The sequence below is a fragment of the Gavia stellata genome, chromosome 8 (assembly GCF_030936135.1).
Source record: "Gavia stellata isolate bGavSte3 chromosome 8, bGavSte3.hap2, whole genome shotgun sequence".
Classification (NCBI taxonomy): domain Eukaryota; kingdom Metazoa; phylum Chordata; class Aves; order Gaviiformes; family Gaviidae; genus Gavia; species Gavia stellata.
The window spans coordinates 1,121,271-1,135,377 of NC_082601.1; the positions used below are offsets into that span (position 1 = coordinate 1,121,271).

The following is a 14,107-nucleotide window of genomic DNA, read 5'->3' on the forward strand; positions in this document are numbered from 1 at the left end:
ATTTATATATAATCACTCGTTTACCATATTTTCTTTCCCTGTTCCAGAGTAAACAGGACAACCACTCACTCCCCCAAATTCTGATCATGACAGGTAGGAAGCTTTTTTATTCTGAAGTCAGCCCTGTCGCTGCCTTCCTTCCCCAAAACATGCACAGTCTACAACGTATGGCAATCAGATTGCCCATAAAAGAATTTAGCAAAAGGCAGCAGCACCAACTTCCCTAGTCAGGAAAGCTCAACTGCAGAAGACACTTTCTGTGTTCAGTGGCTATGGAATAGAACAGTCAAGTATCGAAAAAATAAAGCGGAGGCTTGGATATAATTGGGATAGGGGAAGTGTCTACTAGCAATTTTTGCTTAACAACCAGCATAAACAATTACCTGCTCAAAATCCAACTTCATGATGGCCTTCTGAAGATATCTCACTCCACCATGGATCAATTTAGTACTCCTGCTGCTGGTCCCAGATGAGAAATCATCTCTTTCTAGAAGGGCTGTTTTTAGTCCTGTGTTACCAGAAAACCAAATTAACTTCTTAAATTACACAATTTGTATGTAATTCATTAAAGACACTTCTCCAGGGTAGAGACAATCACAAGAAAAATTACTCTGTACATGGATAAATTTGTATTCAAAGTGTAGTGCACTGTCTATATTGTAATGAAAAATTTTAGCCTCCTTCCTAAGGGAAAAGTCAAAACAGAACTTAAACAGAAGCACATTAAAACCTGGATATTTCACAATAGAAAGGCATTACAGTACATTATAGGGGCCATGCTCCCTCAAGCAAATTATAGTTCATATTCACGGCAGGAACTGAGTATTTTCATGAATACTTTTAACTCTTTGCAGCAGAGAGCTCTAAACCTATCACACTAACAATTTAAACAGCATACCAGAGAGGCAGACAACTGGCATCTTTGCCTGCTTACTTACAGCCTGCTTAAGTGGTGCCCAAAGCCAGAGGGGAGCCCGCCATGGGCACACTCACCGGTCAGGGAGAGCTCACCAGAGAACATGACGCACGCATACACAGAACATTAGTTACGAGGTATTACTAAGTATTTCAGAAAAACGTTTACTCAAAAACACGCACGCACGTTCCCTGACACCGGCAGGCGCTGACAGTTTGACCAGCACAAGGAAGGCATAGCCACATGGCTCACGGACAGTCACCCAAATCCAGAACACAAAAAGTGCTTTATAACAGAACATTATCACGCTTATTCTAACAGACACTTGGAACAAGCTTGGCATGTTTGTTGTACAAGTTGTGTTCCCGGTTACCCTGAAAGCCAGGAAAAAGGTTTCCATTGGTGAAGGCACACTGCTTCATACTGAAGTCGCCATGAAACCATATACCCCAATACTGTCTACACTACGTCCCTTGTAGAAGGGAAGTGCTGGCATCTTCTTCGTGAAGGAGACTAACATGGGGTTATGTCATGGAAATGAGGTGAAAGGAAGAGTTGCAGGATACATGATTAACAGATGCCTTTTAATGATAAGATAAGGACAAGAGCCTGGCCACATCCTTTATCACATACCTATAAGACAACCACCACTGACTTCCAACATCCAGCATAAGTAAAGCCAACCAAGATAAGCACCACGGGACAAGCACATGGCAATTTTTCACTTATAAAACATACATGGAAGGACAATCTGTGTTACAGAAGTTAGTGTAACAGACCCCCTCCATCACTGGCAGAATTTTGAAGTTAGGCAGCCAAGGCAAAAAGTGAATTGAATTCAGTGACGTTGCTACCAAAACCAACAGCAACAACATGACATTGCGTACCCAAGGAGAAGAGCATCCTCTGCATGAGAAGTTATCCCTTGGGTCTTTCCTTCACCCTCTTTGAGGGGTGCTTTATGTTATTGGTTGGCGAACATACATTTTAACATCTATTGGTCTCCCAAAACTTTTGTATCCTTAAAAAAAAAAAATCTAATCGTTACTGGTAACTTCCAAAGATCAGAGTAATTTATTTTTGTCAAATGTGACTGAAGATTAATGGATACAATCAGAAATAATTTGGCGAAGATATATCAAACACATGAAAAGCAAAATTTGTTGTTAAGCGAAGCAAACATAATAAAAGAGCAAGTTCCATGAATGAACAGCAACAAGACACAATTCATTAACCAAATGCCTAGGAATATTTCACACTTCAGAAATCTACTGATATAATCAGAATATCTAGTAAAAGGATAAACGCAGATTACCTATAATAATTTCTGTATGCTTTACAACTGCATTTTCTACCACAATATAGCAGAGGCAGAAGTGAGAAGATCCCAAGTTATCTTTAACAATACATGAAAAAAAATTAATAACCAGGTTTGAGTTTGTATGTATCTACCAATGGTGCAGACCTTACTGCTTTATCTATTTCAAAATTATCACACCTTCTGGACAAGTATTCCCCAAATCAAGCTACAAAACACTCCTGGAGTCAGGTTTTGCCTCTTATTTTTGAAGTATATCTACAGGTTAAGGAACCTGAAGAACTTCATGGCTATCTACTATGTTTTTACATTATAATTTTTTTTTTCCATTTTCGTTCCAAAACCAGGAACAAGGTCTACAAACACAGAAACTAAGGAAGGTTGTTTCTCTCTCTCTTTGGCTAATTGTACTGAAAACAACAACAACTGAGAGAACACATTCCAAGAGAAGCTTTTCTCACAAATCTTTTACATAGCTTTTTGGATAAAAATATGATATTCTGGGGGAATATAGCATTTTAACAGAACACAAGTTGATGCTACAGCCTCTCCCGCAGAAACAGTACCCATGCATTCTCATCTCTCTATCTGAAGATCTATTTTCATTAAACTTGTAAAACAACTTACTCTCTTTGAGAACTGCCAAATTTGATTAGAACCTGCCAGCCAATTTCAAAGTTACTGTGTGAGGTGGGTGACAGACAGAGTGGGCATTAGCGTCCTGCTTTTTCATGCCCTGAACAGAGTTTTTCACATGTCTGACCAACTGCTCGAGCTATTGGGCAACAACTGACTGTCACCATACACGTTCTCATCCTCCTGCAGAAGTCTGATCAAAAGCATTAGCTTAAACTCATTTTACCTTGAGCTTTCCCTAAGTTAAGGCTACACATGAAGTTAACATCAATTCTGCTGCTCCTAGTAGCTTCTTAAACCAGTTACACAACTAATCCCCCAAAAGAGGGGAAATGGGAGTACAGATCTACAGTATGTGCCTTCAGACTGAATGGTGCTAGTACCTGTCACTGAAAATCCAAACAGATTCAAACCTGCAGTATACTAAACAGCTACAATGCATTAGCAGAAGTTGCAGATATCTCATGTTATAAGAAATAGGAGCTGGAGAGCCGCTGTGCCTCATCTGGAATTCATGCTTGGCCCTTTCAAAACAGTTGCTGAAAGTGCTGTGCAAGTCTGTCTTCTCTTTGCTGCAGATATTCTCCTGCGCAAACAAGTGGAATGTGACTACAGATAAACCCACTAAGGAGCAACAGAGAGTAAGAAGTCCATCCAAGAGGATCCAGCAAAAAGGTTTATGTTAAGACAACTGCATACAAGCACCTAGACAATAAAGACTCAGCTGAAACAACAAAAATGTGATGATGTTTTTTCTTCAAGTTCATTTTAGCTTCTGAGAACAGAGGGAAGTTTTATAACCAGGCATTCAGAGTACACCTTCTCTATCTTCAAGTACTTTTGAAAAGCCAATCTGATAAATTTATTATAAACCATGTAATCCAAGAATAAGAATGCAATTAAATTTCCAACCCTTACCTCTAGTGACTGCATCTAACGCACAGCCACATCCTGTTGCTCCTCCGCCTATAACAAGGACATCAAATTCACTTGTGGATTGCAGTGCCAAAATTTGTTGTTCTCTTGTGGGGAAATGGTTCTTAATGGGAACAGTCACAGCTTCTGCAGCCTGAACATGCACAAAGGTACCCTATAAAGGTTAAAAGCAACACATGAGGATCTGTATTTATTGTGTATATACACACACATATGTGTACACATACACAACCACATCACAGCATTTTCTATAACTATGAAGGCGAACTCAAATATTCCCAGTCACTTTACCTATATTTAATAATAATATTGTATTAAAACATGATGGAGTGACAAACAGTATTAAAACCGTAAAGGGTTAGCACACATTTACTTCATCTTACCTACTTCAATACAATCCTGTACTCAAGTGCTACTACCCATATTAATTATTTCTAGGAATAGTCTTCTGCTATGTCAAACGTTACAGGATGCTCGGGAAGTATTTTAATAAACACACATGGTTAGGCTCTTTTCTACCAAAAAAAATCCATCAAAGCTAAGGACTTAAAGATGAATGTACATTTTATATTTTAGAATTGTACTGTGGCATTAATCTAAGCTCAAATTTGATCAGGTTCATGAGACAATGTGGTTTACTGTCAAATATAGTATACTAAAACACCAAAGAAACACTATTTCCTTTTCTTTTTTTAAAATCTTAGAAGCGAAGCAATTTATATCCTACAGCATGCTAAAATACAACCTTTCTTTAAAGTGACAAAACTTAATGATGTGGCAGTGTCCAGACAAGTTCAGATTTTACAGGAATGGCTTTGAGAATCTCTCTAGTACTCTGTCTGATATTCCACGAGCCACTGCTGCTCTCCATTTAGTGACCATGGTGCGAAAGGCTGACATTCTTGTTCAGTCAACTAATATGGACAATGGTTTAAATTTTAAGGTTTTAACCAGTTTCTGAAGACTCTCTTCAGTTAACATTAATTTAACCTGAATTCTGAAAACCTTTACAGTCACAGGAATCCCCAAACCCTATTATTGGTTACATACTTCATCATAATAATGTTGTGAGAGCCATCACTGTGCATTCATATTCATCACACTAATTTTATATACAATGGGCTGTAAGCAGGTATAATAGTTATTCAGACAGTTAAATAGGGTGCAAGACCACAAAAGTTGTGCTTGCTTTCTCTTTGCTTTCAGCTCCAGCTTTGCTTTTTCACACAGAATCACAGAATCATTAAGGTTGGAAAAGACCTGTAAGATCATCAAGTCCAACCATATTTCCAGCTCTTTTCTGCGTTCACCATTGTCCTTCATTCTGCGCAAAACTAGTCAGCGAATTTCTCTCACCACTATTTTTTAAGACCCAAAGGACCCATCTTTTTCACAACAGAGTAATCACTTGTACCTAAGCATCTCTGGCAGACAAAGCACCTGCATTTACAATATAAGAAGGGTAGTTGAGGTACTGGCCACCAAGCCAGAACATCCTAGCTCGGCAGCAGACCCCCCCGCGAACTTGAGAACATCACTTGAGCCAGCTCTTTCAGAAATAACCAGATTTTGGTGTTCTGGATTTTGTTTGATTGAACGGAGTGCTTTTATTGGTACCTAGCACTTTCAAAGGAACTGTTTTAACCACTGCTGATTTGAAATACTTACGTGAAAACAAATAAAGGCCTATGCTACACAGACAAGGAGACCAGGACAGAAGAACTAATTGGCCGATTCAGAATGGATCAAAATAAACAAACAGGAAATTAAGAATTAACATTTTCAGAGTTTCCTGAAAAATGTAAACACTTTCAACACAAGAAAAACCTGTTTAAATCCTATAGTCTAAGGTTTGAGCATAAACCAGTCTTTAGTCCAAATGGCAGACTTAACTGATGTAAAATAGCTTATGTCCAGACCTCCTAGACAGGAAAGAGTAAACTATTACAAATTCAAGTGACAAAACACAAAATACAATTTTCTTACTATCATCTAGAACAATTTGTCTAATCTCTTTCCATCCAGTGCTTACCACGTGCAAGGAAGCTCTCTCATTTTAAGTTTTTATTTCCAAACATTCCTTGAATAAACTGAACTAAGCAAGTTGTTCAGTTTCAGAAATATCTTTATTGCTTATTGCACTATTAACCATGAATTACAATTGCCACAGAAATAGCTCCTAAGCTCAGACCCACACTGCAAACACACCATTGCAAGCACCGTTTACCCTGCCTCGGTGTTTTATCGTTACTCAACCCACATGTTTTGTTTCCCAGATAGTGCTCCTAGATCACTGCGGTTATGAAAAGCTCTCTGCTAATATAAGCCACCTCCGGCTTTTAGGAACTCCAGCTACTTTCCCTGGCATTTGCAATGGGGAGGGAATATCCACCTGCTGTATTAAAATAGCTTGACTGACAAAAGGTAAGTCAGTCGCTTGCCACCATCTGTTTGCATGCACAGCTGACCAGGTTTCCATGCGTAGCTAGCCAAACGGTGTAGTTCCTCTTTAGCAGGCAATTCACTGGCTGTCAGAGCTCTGTAAGCAGACCTTGTGAGTTAAAGGTAAAAGCGATTCTTGCAACACATCCACTGTAAATTAACAGCCAATCCAGGCGTGCACAAGAAGCCTGAACTCAGACTATATGGTGCATACATCCTGAATGTTTTTGTTCAAAATTATTTGCTCATTCTTCAGCAGTATTATGATTGAAACACATTATTTATCAATATTCCTATCACTACTATACAACTGAAAATAAAATCTAATAACTAGTAGCCAGGTCTAAAGGAAGTGCATATTCAAAAGATAATTAATGATCAAGTTCATCATCCTGTAATCATGGATTATATTGACTATAATGCAAGTAGCTCATGCTAATTACCTAGGATAGCAGCAACCACTTTCATTGCACGTGTGTTACAATTCAATCAATAAGGAAAATTGGACTAGAGAAAGAGTGCTTTGCTTTATAGTAAGGATTTAAATCTTCCCAGAAATAAAGTGAAAATTAAGATTTAAAACAACCGAAGTTTGGCAAATTATGACTCAAGCCATAGTATTACTACCGATTTTTCCCAAGCACAGTGCTTGTGGTTTCTGCTGGGGTCACCTCCAGCCCAGCCAGCCCCAGACCCCAGCCCAGCGAGGTGCTTGGGCGCAGGCTCACCTCCAGGCACATGAGCAGCCACATTAAGCACTCAACCATGGCCCAGGCTTAGTCACCGATTACAAATGCACAGTAACAAAAGGTCTCCTAATTAGAAGCTTGTTTAAACCCACCGCCACCCTCAAGTAGAGACACAGGCGCTGCCAGCCCCAGGAGTTCAAGGATTTAGGAGACAGACAGACAGCGGAGAGGTTGAATCACAGTGAAGCAAACAGCTCAATCTTGATGAGCCTCCCAATTACAGTCTCCCCTCGCTCTCACGTGTTTACGCACTAACACGTGGCAGCTGGCAAAGAACACCAGATGAGGTACAAAGTTTTGGCACTTCAAAGAAATTCATCTTCCACACCCTTTTTGTGACCAATGAATTCTGTACATTCCCACCTACTTTTGCCTCTCACCGCACTCTCTCCCCAGCCTACTCGTCTCTATCGGTGCTAAAACCTTTTATATCCCCCAAAGTATGGTAGAAACTTTAATATCCCTAAAGCATGGTACACTGATGCAGTTCCAAAAGGCATTTTTCCAGGGAGTGATGCACACGAGGAGGGAGACACTGAGAGGATCCAGCCATTCCTGTCTTCACTCCTTCCTCCGCGGCTATAAAGACCACCCTCCTGCTCCGGTGCTTCTGCAGAGGTTTGCTGTGACCCCTCTGACCGGCTCCGGCAGTGGCTCTGCACAGCTTCCCCTCCCGAAAGGGGGCGAGAATGCAGTGCATGAAAGGGTTTTTTCCCCCTGAATACCTGAAAACTACGACAACGTTACAGCTTTCTGGGTTGCGTAGCAAGTGGTACTGCCTGGCTTCCTACACCGTCTCTGTTTTTTCCTCAGTAAGCTGTTGCATTAAGCATGCTTCTTAGTGCTGTATCATCACAGAGCATACAGACAGACAGCTGATGCCAATTTCCCAGCTTCCCTAAATATCACCCTGTGACTTGGAGACAACAGTGACAAGAAGGAAACTGTGAAGACCAGAAACACCCCAGCTTAGTCTTGCATGCATTTTGGTTGATCAAGTTCAGCTACATATGCTCAACTTTCTTAAGCTTTAAAAAAAGTGAAAATCCCCATCTCAAAATGAGTTTCCAGACATGCCTTCTTCGGCAAAACAAGGGACTGTTTTCAAAGTGTACAACTTAACTTCAGGAAAATATGAGAATATAAGAAAAACAAAATTCAGAGTTCAAGAAGTACTAGCATCATTGGTTTTGACTATATTTTTTGTTTTGTTTTTAAACACATTATGTACAACAAATGGCTTATAGTAAAACAGACCAGAGTCCCAAGCAGATAGCCACTGGTATAGCAAGAGCATAGAGATTAGCACTGAAATATAAGCAAAGTGATTAGCGCACCAGGAATTGATATAGATATGATTCATCTTGCTGTCAATTAAATGCAAGAGCGAAGAAAAGCTGCGTACAGGGATTCCATCTGCAATAACGTGATTAGTTTGGCAGTGAACAAGTATGTTTACTGAAATAAGCAATTGCTGTTTATATCTACAATTTCTCAGGCAAGAGTTCCTTGAATGGTTTTGATTACACTCTTAGCAAGAAGAAATTTAGTTTGGCAGTTTGAATTCAATCGTGAAGTTATAAAGTGATCTAGTAATCCATAAGCAAGCACTCTTGTTAATTTGCTAATGTAAATCTCCAGGTCGGTTTGCAGAGTCAAATTCATCATCCTTATTCATTAAAAAAAAAAAAAAAAGGAAGTAATTAAAAAACCCAAAAGCGGGCCCTGATGCATTATCATATTATTACACTCTATTGGATTCACCTTGATGAACAATTCCTACTGACCAACAATGTACTTACACACCAGAAAGAGAGAAGGATTGCCTGATGGGCTTAGTTAGGAAAAGACAGCAATCTGTCACAACTCCAAAACAAAGCAGTGCTTTTTCCCTTAAGGGGGGGGGGGGGGGGGGGGAATCATCAGTGGTCTCCAATTCAAACTTGGCACATTAAATAATACCCACATCATATCTAGTACTTGTGTCGATGCATTAAAATAAAGGCAGAAAAAGCAAGAATGCAGCAATTCAGTCAGCATCTACAAGCAAGAGAAACTGGAATTTGCATTTCTCTAGCACCATTAGTGCTGGAAGCGCTGGTGAAACAGCTGGCAAAGGCTGGCTGTATCACCTTTGCCATTCACGTATCCGAATATTTGAGGCCAAATCAATCAGTTATGTACATAGCCTGTGTATTTTATGTCTCAGAGGGGTCCAACTTCATCTCAGATGCAATTCTTCTTTTCAGGAGCTCATGATTGGTCGTCAAGGTAGTGTACATGGATTTGAGAGTTCCTGTATTGTTTAAGATGAAATTCATTTATGGTGGTAGCGCTGAAAAAAGTAAGCGTCTACGCACACTTTTGCTTTACCCGAAAACAGTTCAGGAGGGACTAGTTTCTTCAGACCTCTGCACTACCTGCTGTGAAGAGTTCCCCAGCTGCCTCCTTTCCTCTGGAGAAGGGTTCTTCTTTTTAATCTAACCAAAGCCTCCTTGTCAGACTTATGCATTTGCACTCAACAGCCTAAGTCAGTAAGGCTGCACAGAAAGCTTGACCAGCTTCCTTAAGGGTAATGGTTATTCAGTATGAAAGAACCACTCCTGTGTGTTTACTGAAAGAGGTTTTGCTTGAATTAGTGTCATTCCTACTTACTCCCTTACACATGGCATTAAGCTAACCCAGCTTATTAATTCAGTAACTATCCCAGTGATCAGGTTACTATAAAAGACACAGAAATGCAATATTCATCTATCAGCTTATGAGTTAAATTCAACAACAGTTCTGTCGTGTCAACATGTGTTCCCATCCTCCCTTTGCTCAGCAGGAACTGCGCATTGTCAAAAAACCCAGCGCAGAATAAGGGTCATTTACTAAACTGCCTGTATACGCCATACATAGATATCTATTCTCAGGTTATATTGCCTCAATTGCTATTGCAGAAATATGCTCCAAAGTGTCAGAACACATACGTGCGTATAGAAAAATAAGTTGGGATAAAAATCTTGAAAACCAGGACCGATCTGAATCAATGGAGTGTTTTATTTCCAAGGTGTAAACACTTTACAGCTGTTTACATACAGACAAAGTTAACCATGCTAACTGTGCCATTCTCCTCACAGCCAGGCTTTGACACTCAAACCTAGCAAGGACAATTTAAATTTCAACATCGGAAATTGCCAATACTCATCCCTTGTAGTAGACAAGGCACTCACTAGTATGCTCGCCTAACAAACCCAAATCACCTCCCACCCATTCTCAAGGGCCAGAACTTTACCACCCTTCAGCTCCTCCCTTGGAATTACCTGGGACAGCCAAGTTTCACAGAAACATCAAACACCAGCTGAGCGAACATGGAAAACAAAGAAAGATCAACTAGACTGTGTGTTCAGGATTATTAGCCAGCCAAGGCCTTTATTCTGTAATGGGGTACCCCTAATTCCAGAATGCTAGCCGCAGCACAGACATCCAGTTACGGAGTGAGGCAATAGGAACATGGGTAAAAAAACCTGAGTCTTTTACTTCTGTCTTATTGTGTGATGGACTCTGTTCTTGAAATAACAAGAGATTTCCTACAATGTGTAGCCAATTAGTGCACATCTTGGGGCAATATCCTTCCCTGGCAAAGGAAGAAAAGATCTTTGCCCTAGCATATATTTGATTGGCAGGCATTATTAAAAAGAGGACACTTGGGCTGGGGGACATGCCCATAGCTTAGATATGTCAACACGACAAATGGACTGTCCTCCTTTGTGTCAATCCCTCCAGTTATGTTCCACCTGCTGCCCTGTATTAGGTGTTTAAGGCAGCAGCTTTAAGGGACATCATGTGGGAAATGCGCAAGTTAGTACAACATGAAAACAACACGCTGTTCTCTTGACAGATCCATTCGCTTACATACATGCTGGAAATTTTCACATCCTTTGTAGACTGATCCTACACAATAGTTTAAGAAATTGGGGGACAAACGGTTATTTCATTCCGACACCATGACCACCTTCTGTAAAACTTTGGGTTTTAATCTCTCTCTGGAAATTCGTAATTGCCATCCAATGGCCATCCATTCACAGAAAAATGGGAATTCCCTGAATTCTGGAATACTGCATGTACAACAAGTGAGCTATCCAGATCACTCTTCCCTTCCAACTCCTTCTTTTATTTAACACTCCTAAAATTTGAAGCTGCCATTTCTGACAGTAATGAAGCCAGATTGTAAAATCGTGTGATAAAGACTCTAGAGTTAGAGACAGTATTATCAGCGAGGTGCAAGACAGGCAGCCCAATGGGAAGCTCACTTTAAATGCTAGGTTTTATTTTCTGCAACAGTGTCTGAAGCCATAAGGATCCTGGCTTATCCACTTTCCAGCTAGGTTCCCCCAGAAATGACTCATCTCATTTGCTTTACCAATACCTCAGCTGCTACTCCTCCTCCCCATAGAAACAGCCAGAAGATTCAGATTATCATTTATTCAGATGAAATGCACACCTTCACGGAGCTCAGTGAAGACTGTCTCCCATCACCCACTGTTTTACCTTCAACTAGACCATTAAGATCCCCTTCGTTCCTATTTTCAGTTCGCCCAATTTGAATGGCAACTTATAGTAAATGTGTGGTAACTAAAGCAGTTCACAGAGTAACAGCTTGTCTAGATAAAGAGCTCACTGATTACGTTTCTAAGGTGAGAAGCAGAAAACACCACGCAAAATGAACACCTGCTCACCTAGCTGCTCAGACTGACACCATCTCAAAGGAAGGAGGGGGTAGCTCCTTGGGCGTAAGCTTTTTCCAAACCCAGATTGAAGCAAATCAGGGCAGAGCTCTGACTACACCTACTTCAACCATTTTATGGAACTGACTGCAAATATTTTTGGCCAAATGCGAGGTTCCAGCCTCACAACCCACATTTAACACAAGATTGGAAGACCTGTTCCCTTATAGGCCACTACTAAGCCCAGACGTGGTTATTTTATAACTCTAATGCACAGCACAACTGCATTGAAACAATGGGCATTTATTTGCTTTAAGACAAAGAGTAGTTGATCCACACCAGTTCTGCCTAAAACCAGTCCACAACTCATGCTCCTTTTACTGATTTCTCCTTGGCTTCTGCATCGAGAAGCGAGTCAAAGAGCATGGCGACTCCGACTCTACTGCGAGGAGCAGCTATGCCAATGAAATCTATTTTCTACAACAGCAAGAATCAATCCACAAACTGACAGCAGAACCTACTGCATCTCTTTCTGCTACCGCTACTTTTCTTCAACAGTAAGTTTCTAACATCACCCTTCACTGCTGGGGGAATTTATTCTGTCCATCTGCCTTAGTTACCTGGAAGACGGCACTGAACTGCACCTCGAGCTTACCAGTGTCTAGGTTGTGTGTCCCCCGGACAGAGGCCAATGCCCACCAGAAACACCAGGGGCCTCGCCATTGGCTTCTTTGGCACAGATCCTATCCTCAGTTTTCGCTTTTTGAATTGAACAAGAGCTGCCACCATGACTGTTTTGAAGCTGAGATGTTCAGAGGTAGTGCTAGTGGTTTCACTTCAAGCTTGTAAGTTTGAAAATACTGTCCAAACTCTACCTAGTGCTTACACGTCAATCAGTACTTTCCACTCCTCCTGCAACTAGGTAAAATCCCTAGTAGTACACACAGGTCATTTTTTTTAAACATGAAAAATGATTTACGAGAATCTCACTTCCCCACTGGTTAAAGACCTACAATAGTGAAACATCGTTTAATGCCATCCTCCAGATTAGCACCTACCAAATCAAGCTGAGAGGCTCTTGGCATTCCTTTCCAAACAAAACTATTCGTATAAGCCTAACATACGCTCAAACAGATTTTAAGTTTCATATTTTATCAGAAATCATAATTAATACTTACGTGTTTGTTTCTATACTGAGAAAATTGAGAGAGGCCAAAAACTGTTGCTATGGCACCTCCTCCAATGAGAGCAGTTCCTTTCACTGCCTTCTGAAATGCCATTTTTTACTGTAAGAAAAGAAGATAAAAATTAATAGGCAGTTTTACCACATTAGAATCTAGGCTACACAGAATAGACCATTCACAGAAACTAATGACAGTGTTGTGACAAGTTGAAACTTAGGGTAGCAATGTATTAATTAGCAATTTTTATTGCGGTATTAATAATTTCTAAACAAAGTCTAGACAGAGGCAAGCCAGAGTGCTTTGGCATTTGCTGTGAAAGCTGAACAACAAAAGAGTACTTAGATATACAAGTAGATGTACACACACACCCCCCATTTAAACTCTAAGTACTCGTACATGTGACAAGTGCTTACAATGCTGTGGCAAAAGCAGAACAAGAACACCCTGTCACCAGCCAGATGGCCACCAAATTCTTATCACAACAGAACAGCTGATCTGCTCAATAATATCACCTGTAGCTACCCCCCCATCCCATCAAACTATTTCTACAACCACATTTGCCTAACAGCACTCTATCCTGCTTTCCAGCCAGGAATTATCCCAGTATTCATTGTATACCAGCAAAGCTTGTCCTACCCAGGAATGGTGGAGAAGCGATGCACTGCTAGTCAGGACGCAGGTCCTTCAGCGAGAGGCAGCAGCAGAGACAGTGCACAATATTAAGTGGCTTGAAATAAGCACAGAACTTTGTCATCTAGCTACAGAGGGTTTAAAACCAGCCCTATGTGGGTCAGGCAAATTCTTAAAAGACCCAGTGTTTGGATACTGAATGAAGAATTTGCATGAAACTGACCTGAATCTTAAGCAGGCACAACCTAATCCATCTTCCCAGGACCGTGGCAGCTCGTATCACATTAGAAACAACATACATCAAGTTTGAAGGACTCCCATCAGTGCTCCAAGCCCTCCGGTTATGAAGACATCTTTGTCCAAGCCCCGGATTCACCCAGCAGTCTCCATACAAGAGATTTAGCACTGTTAAGGCTTAAAGCAGAAGCAGGCAACATGTACAGCCCTGTGCCAACACCAGAACTCCAGTGGACTTACAACACGGCAGGAGTGGCCCCAGGCCAGGAGCAGGGAGCCACGGCGGCTCCCCGTCCCTGGCAGCCTCACCCAAAGCCTTGCGGGGCTCAAAGCAGGGGGCTCAGCCCCCT

General features: G+C 40.9%; 1 protein-coding gene across 1 annotated transcript in view; it reads right to left on the minus strand.

Moving 5' to 3' along the window:
* GPD2 (glycerol-3-phosphate dehydrogenase 2) overlaps nt 1–14,107 on the minus strand; it is a 62,259-nt gene that overhangs the window by 36,173 nt on the left and 11,979 nt on the right. The window contains exons 2-4 of the mRNA XM_059820129.1: nt 12,885–12,992; nt 3,789–3,960; nt 384–508 (exon numbers count right to left, since the gene is read on the minus strand). Of these exons, the coding sequence (XP_059676112.1) occupies nt 384–508; nt 3,789–3,960; nt 12,885–12,986 (399 nt within the window). The 5' untranslated portion in view covers nt 12,987–12,992. The remainder of the gene's footprint in view (nt 1–383; nt 509–3,788; nt 3,961–12,884; nt 12,993–14,107) is intronic.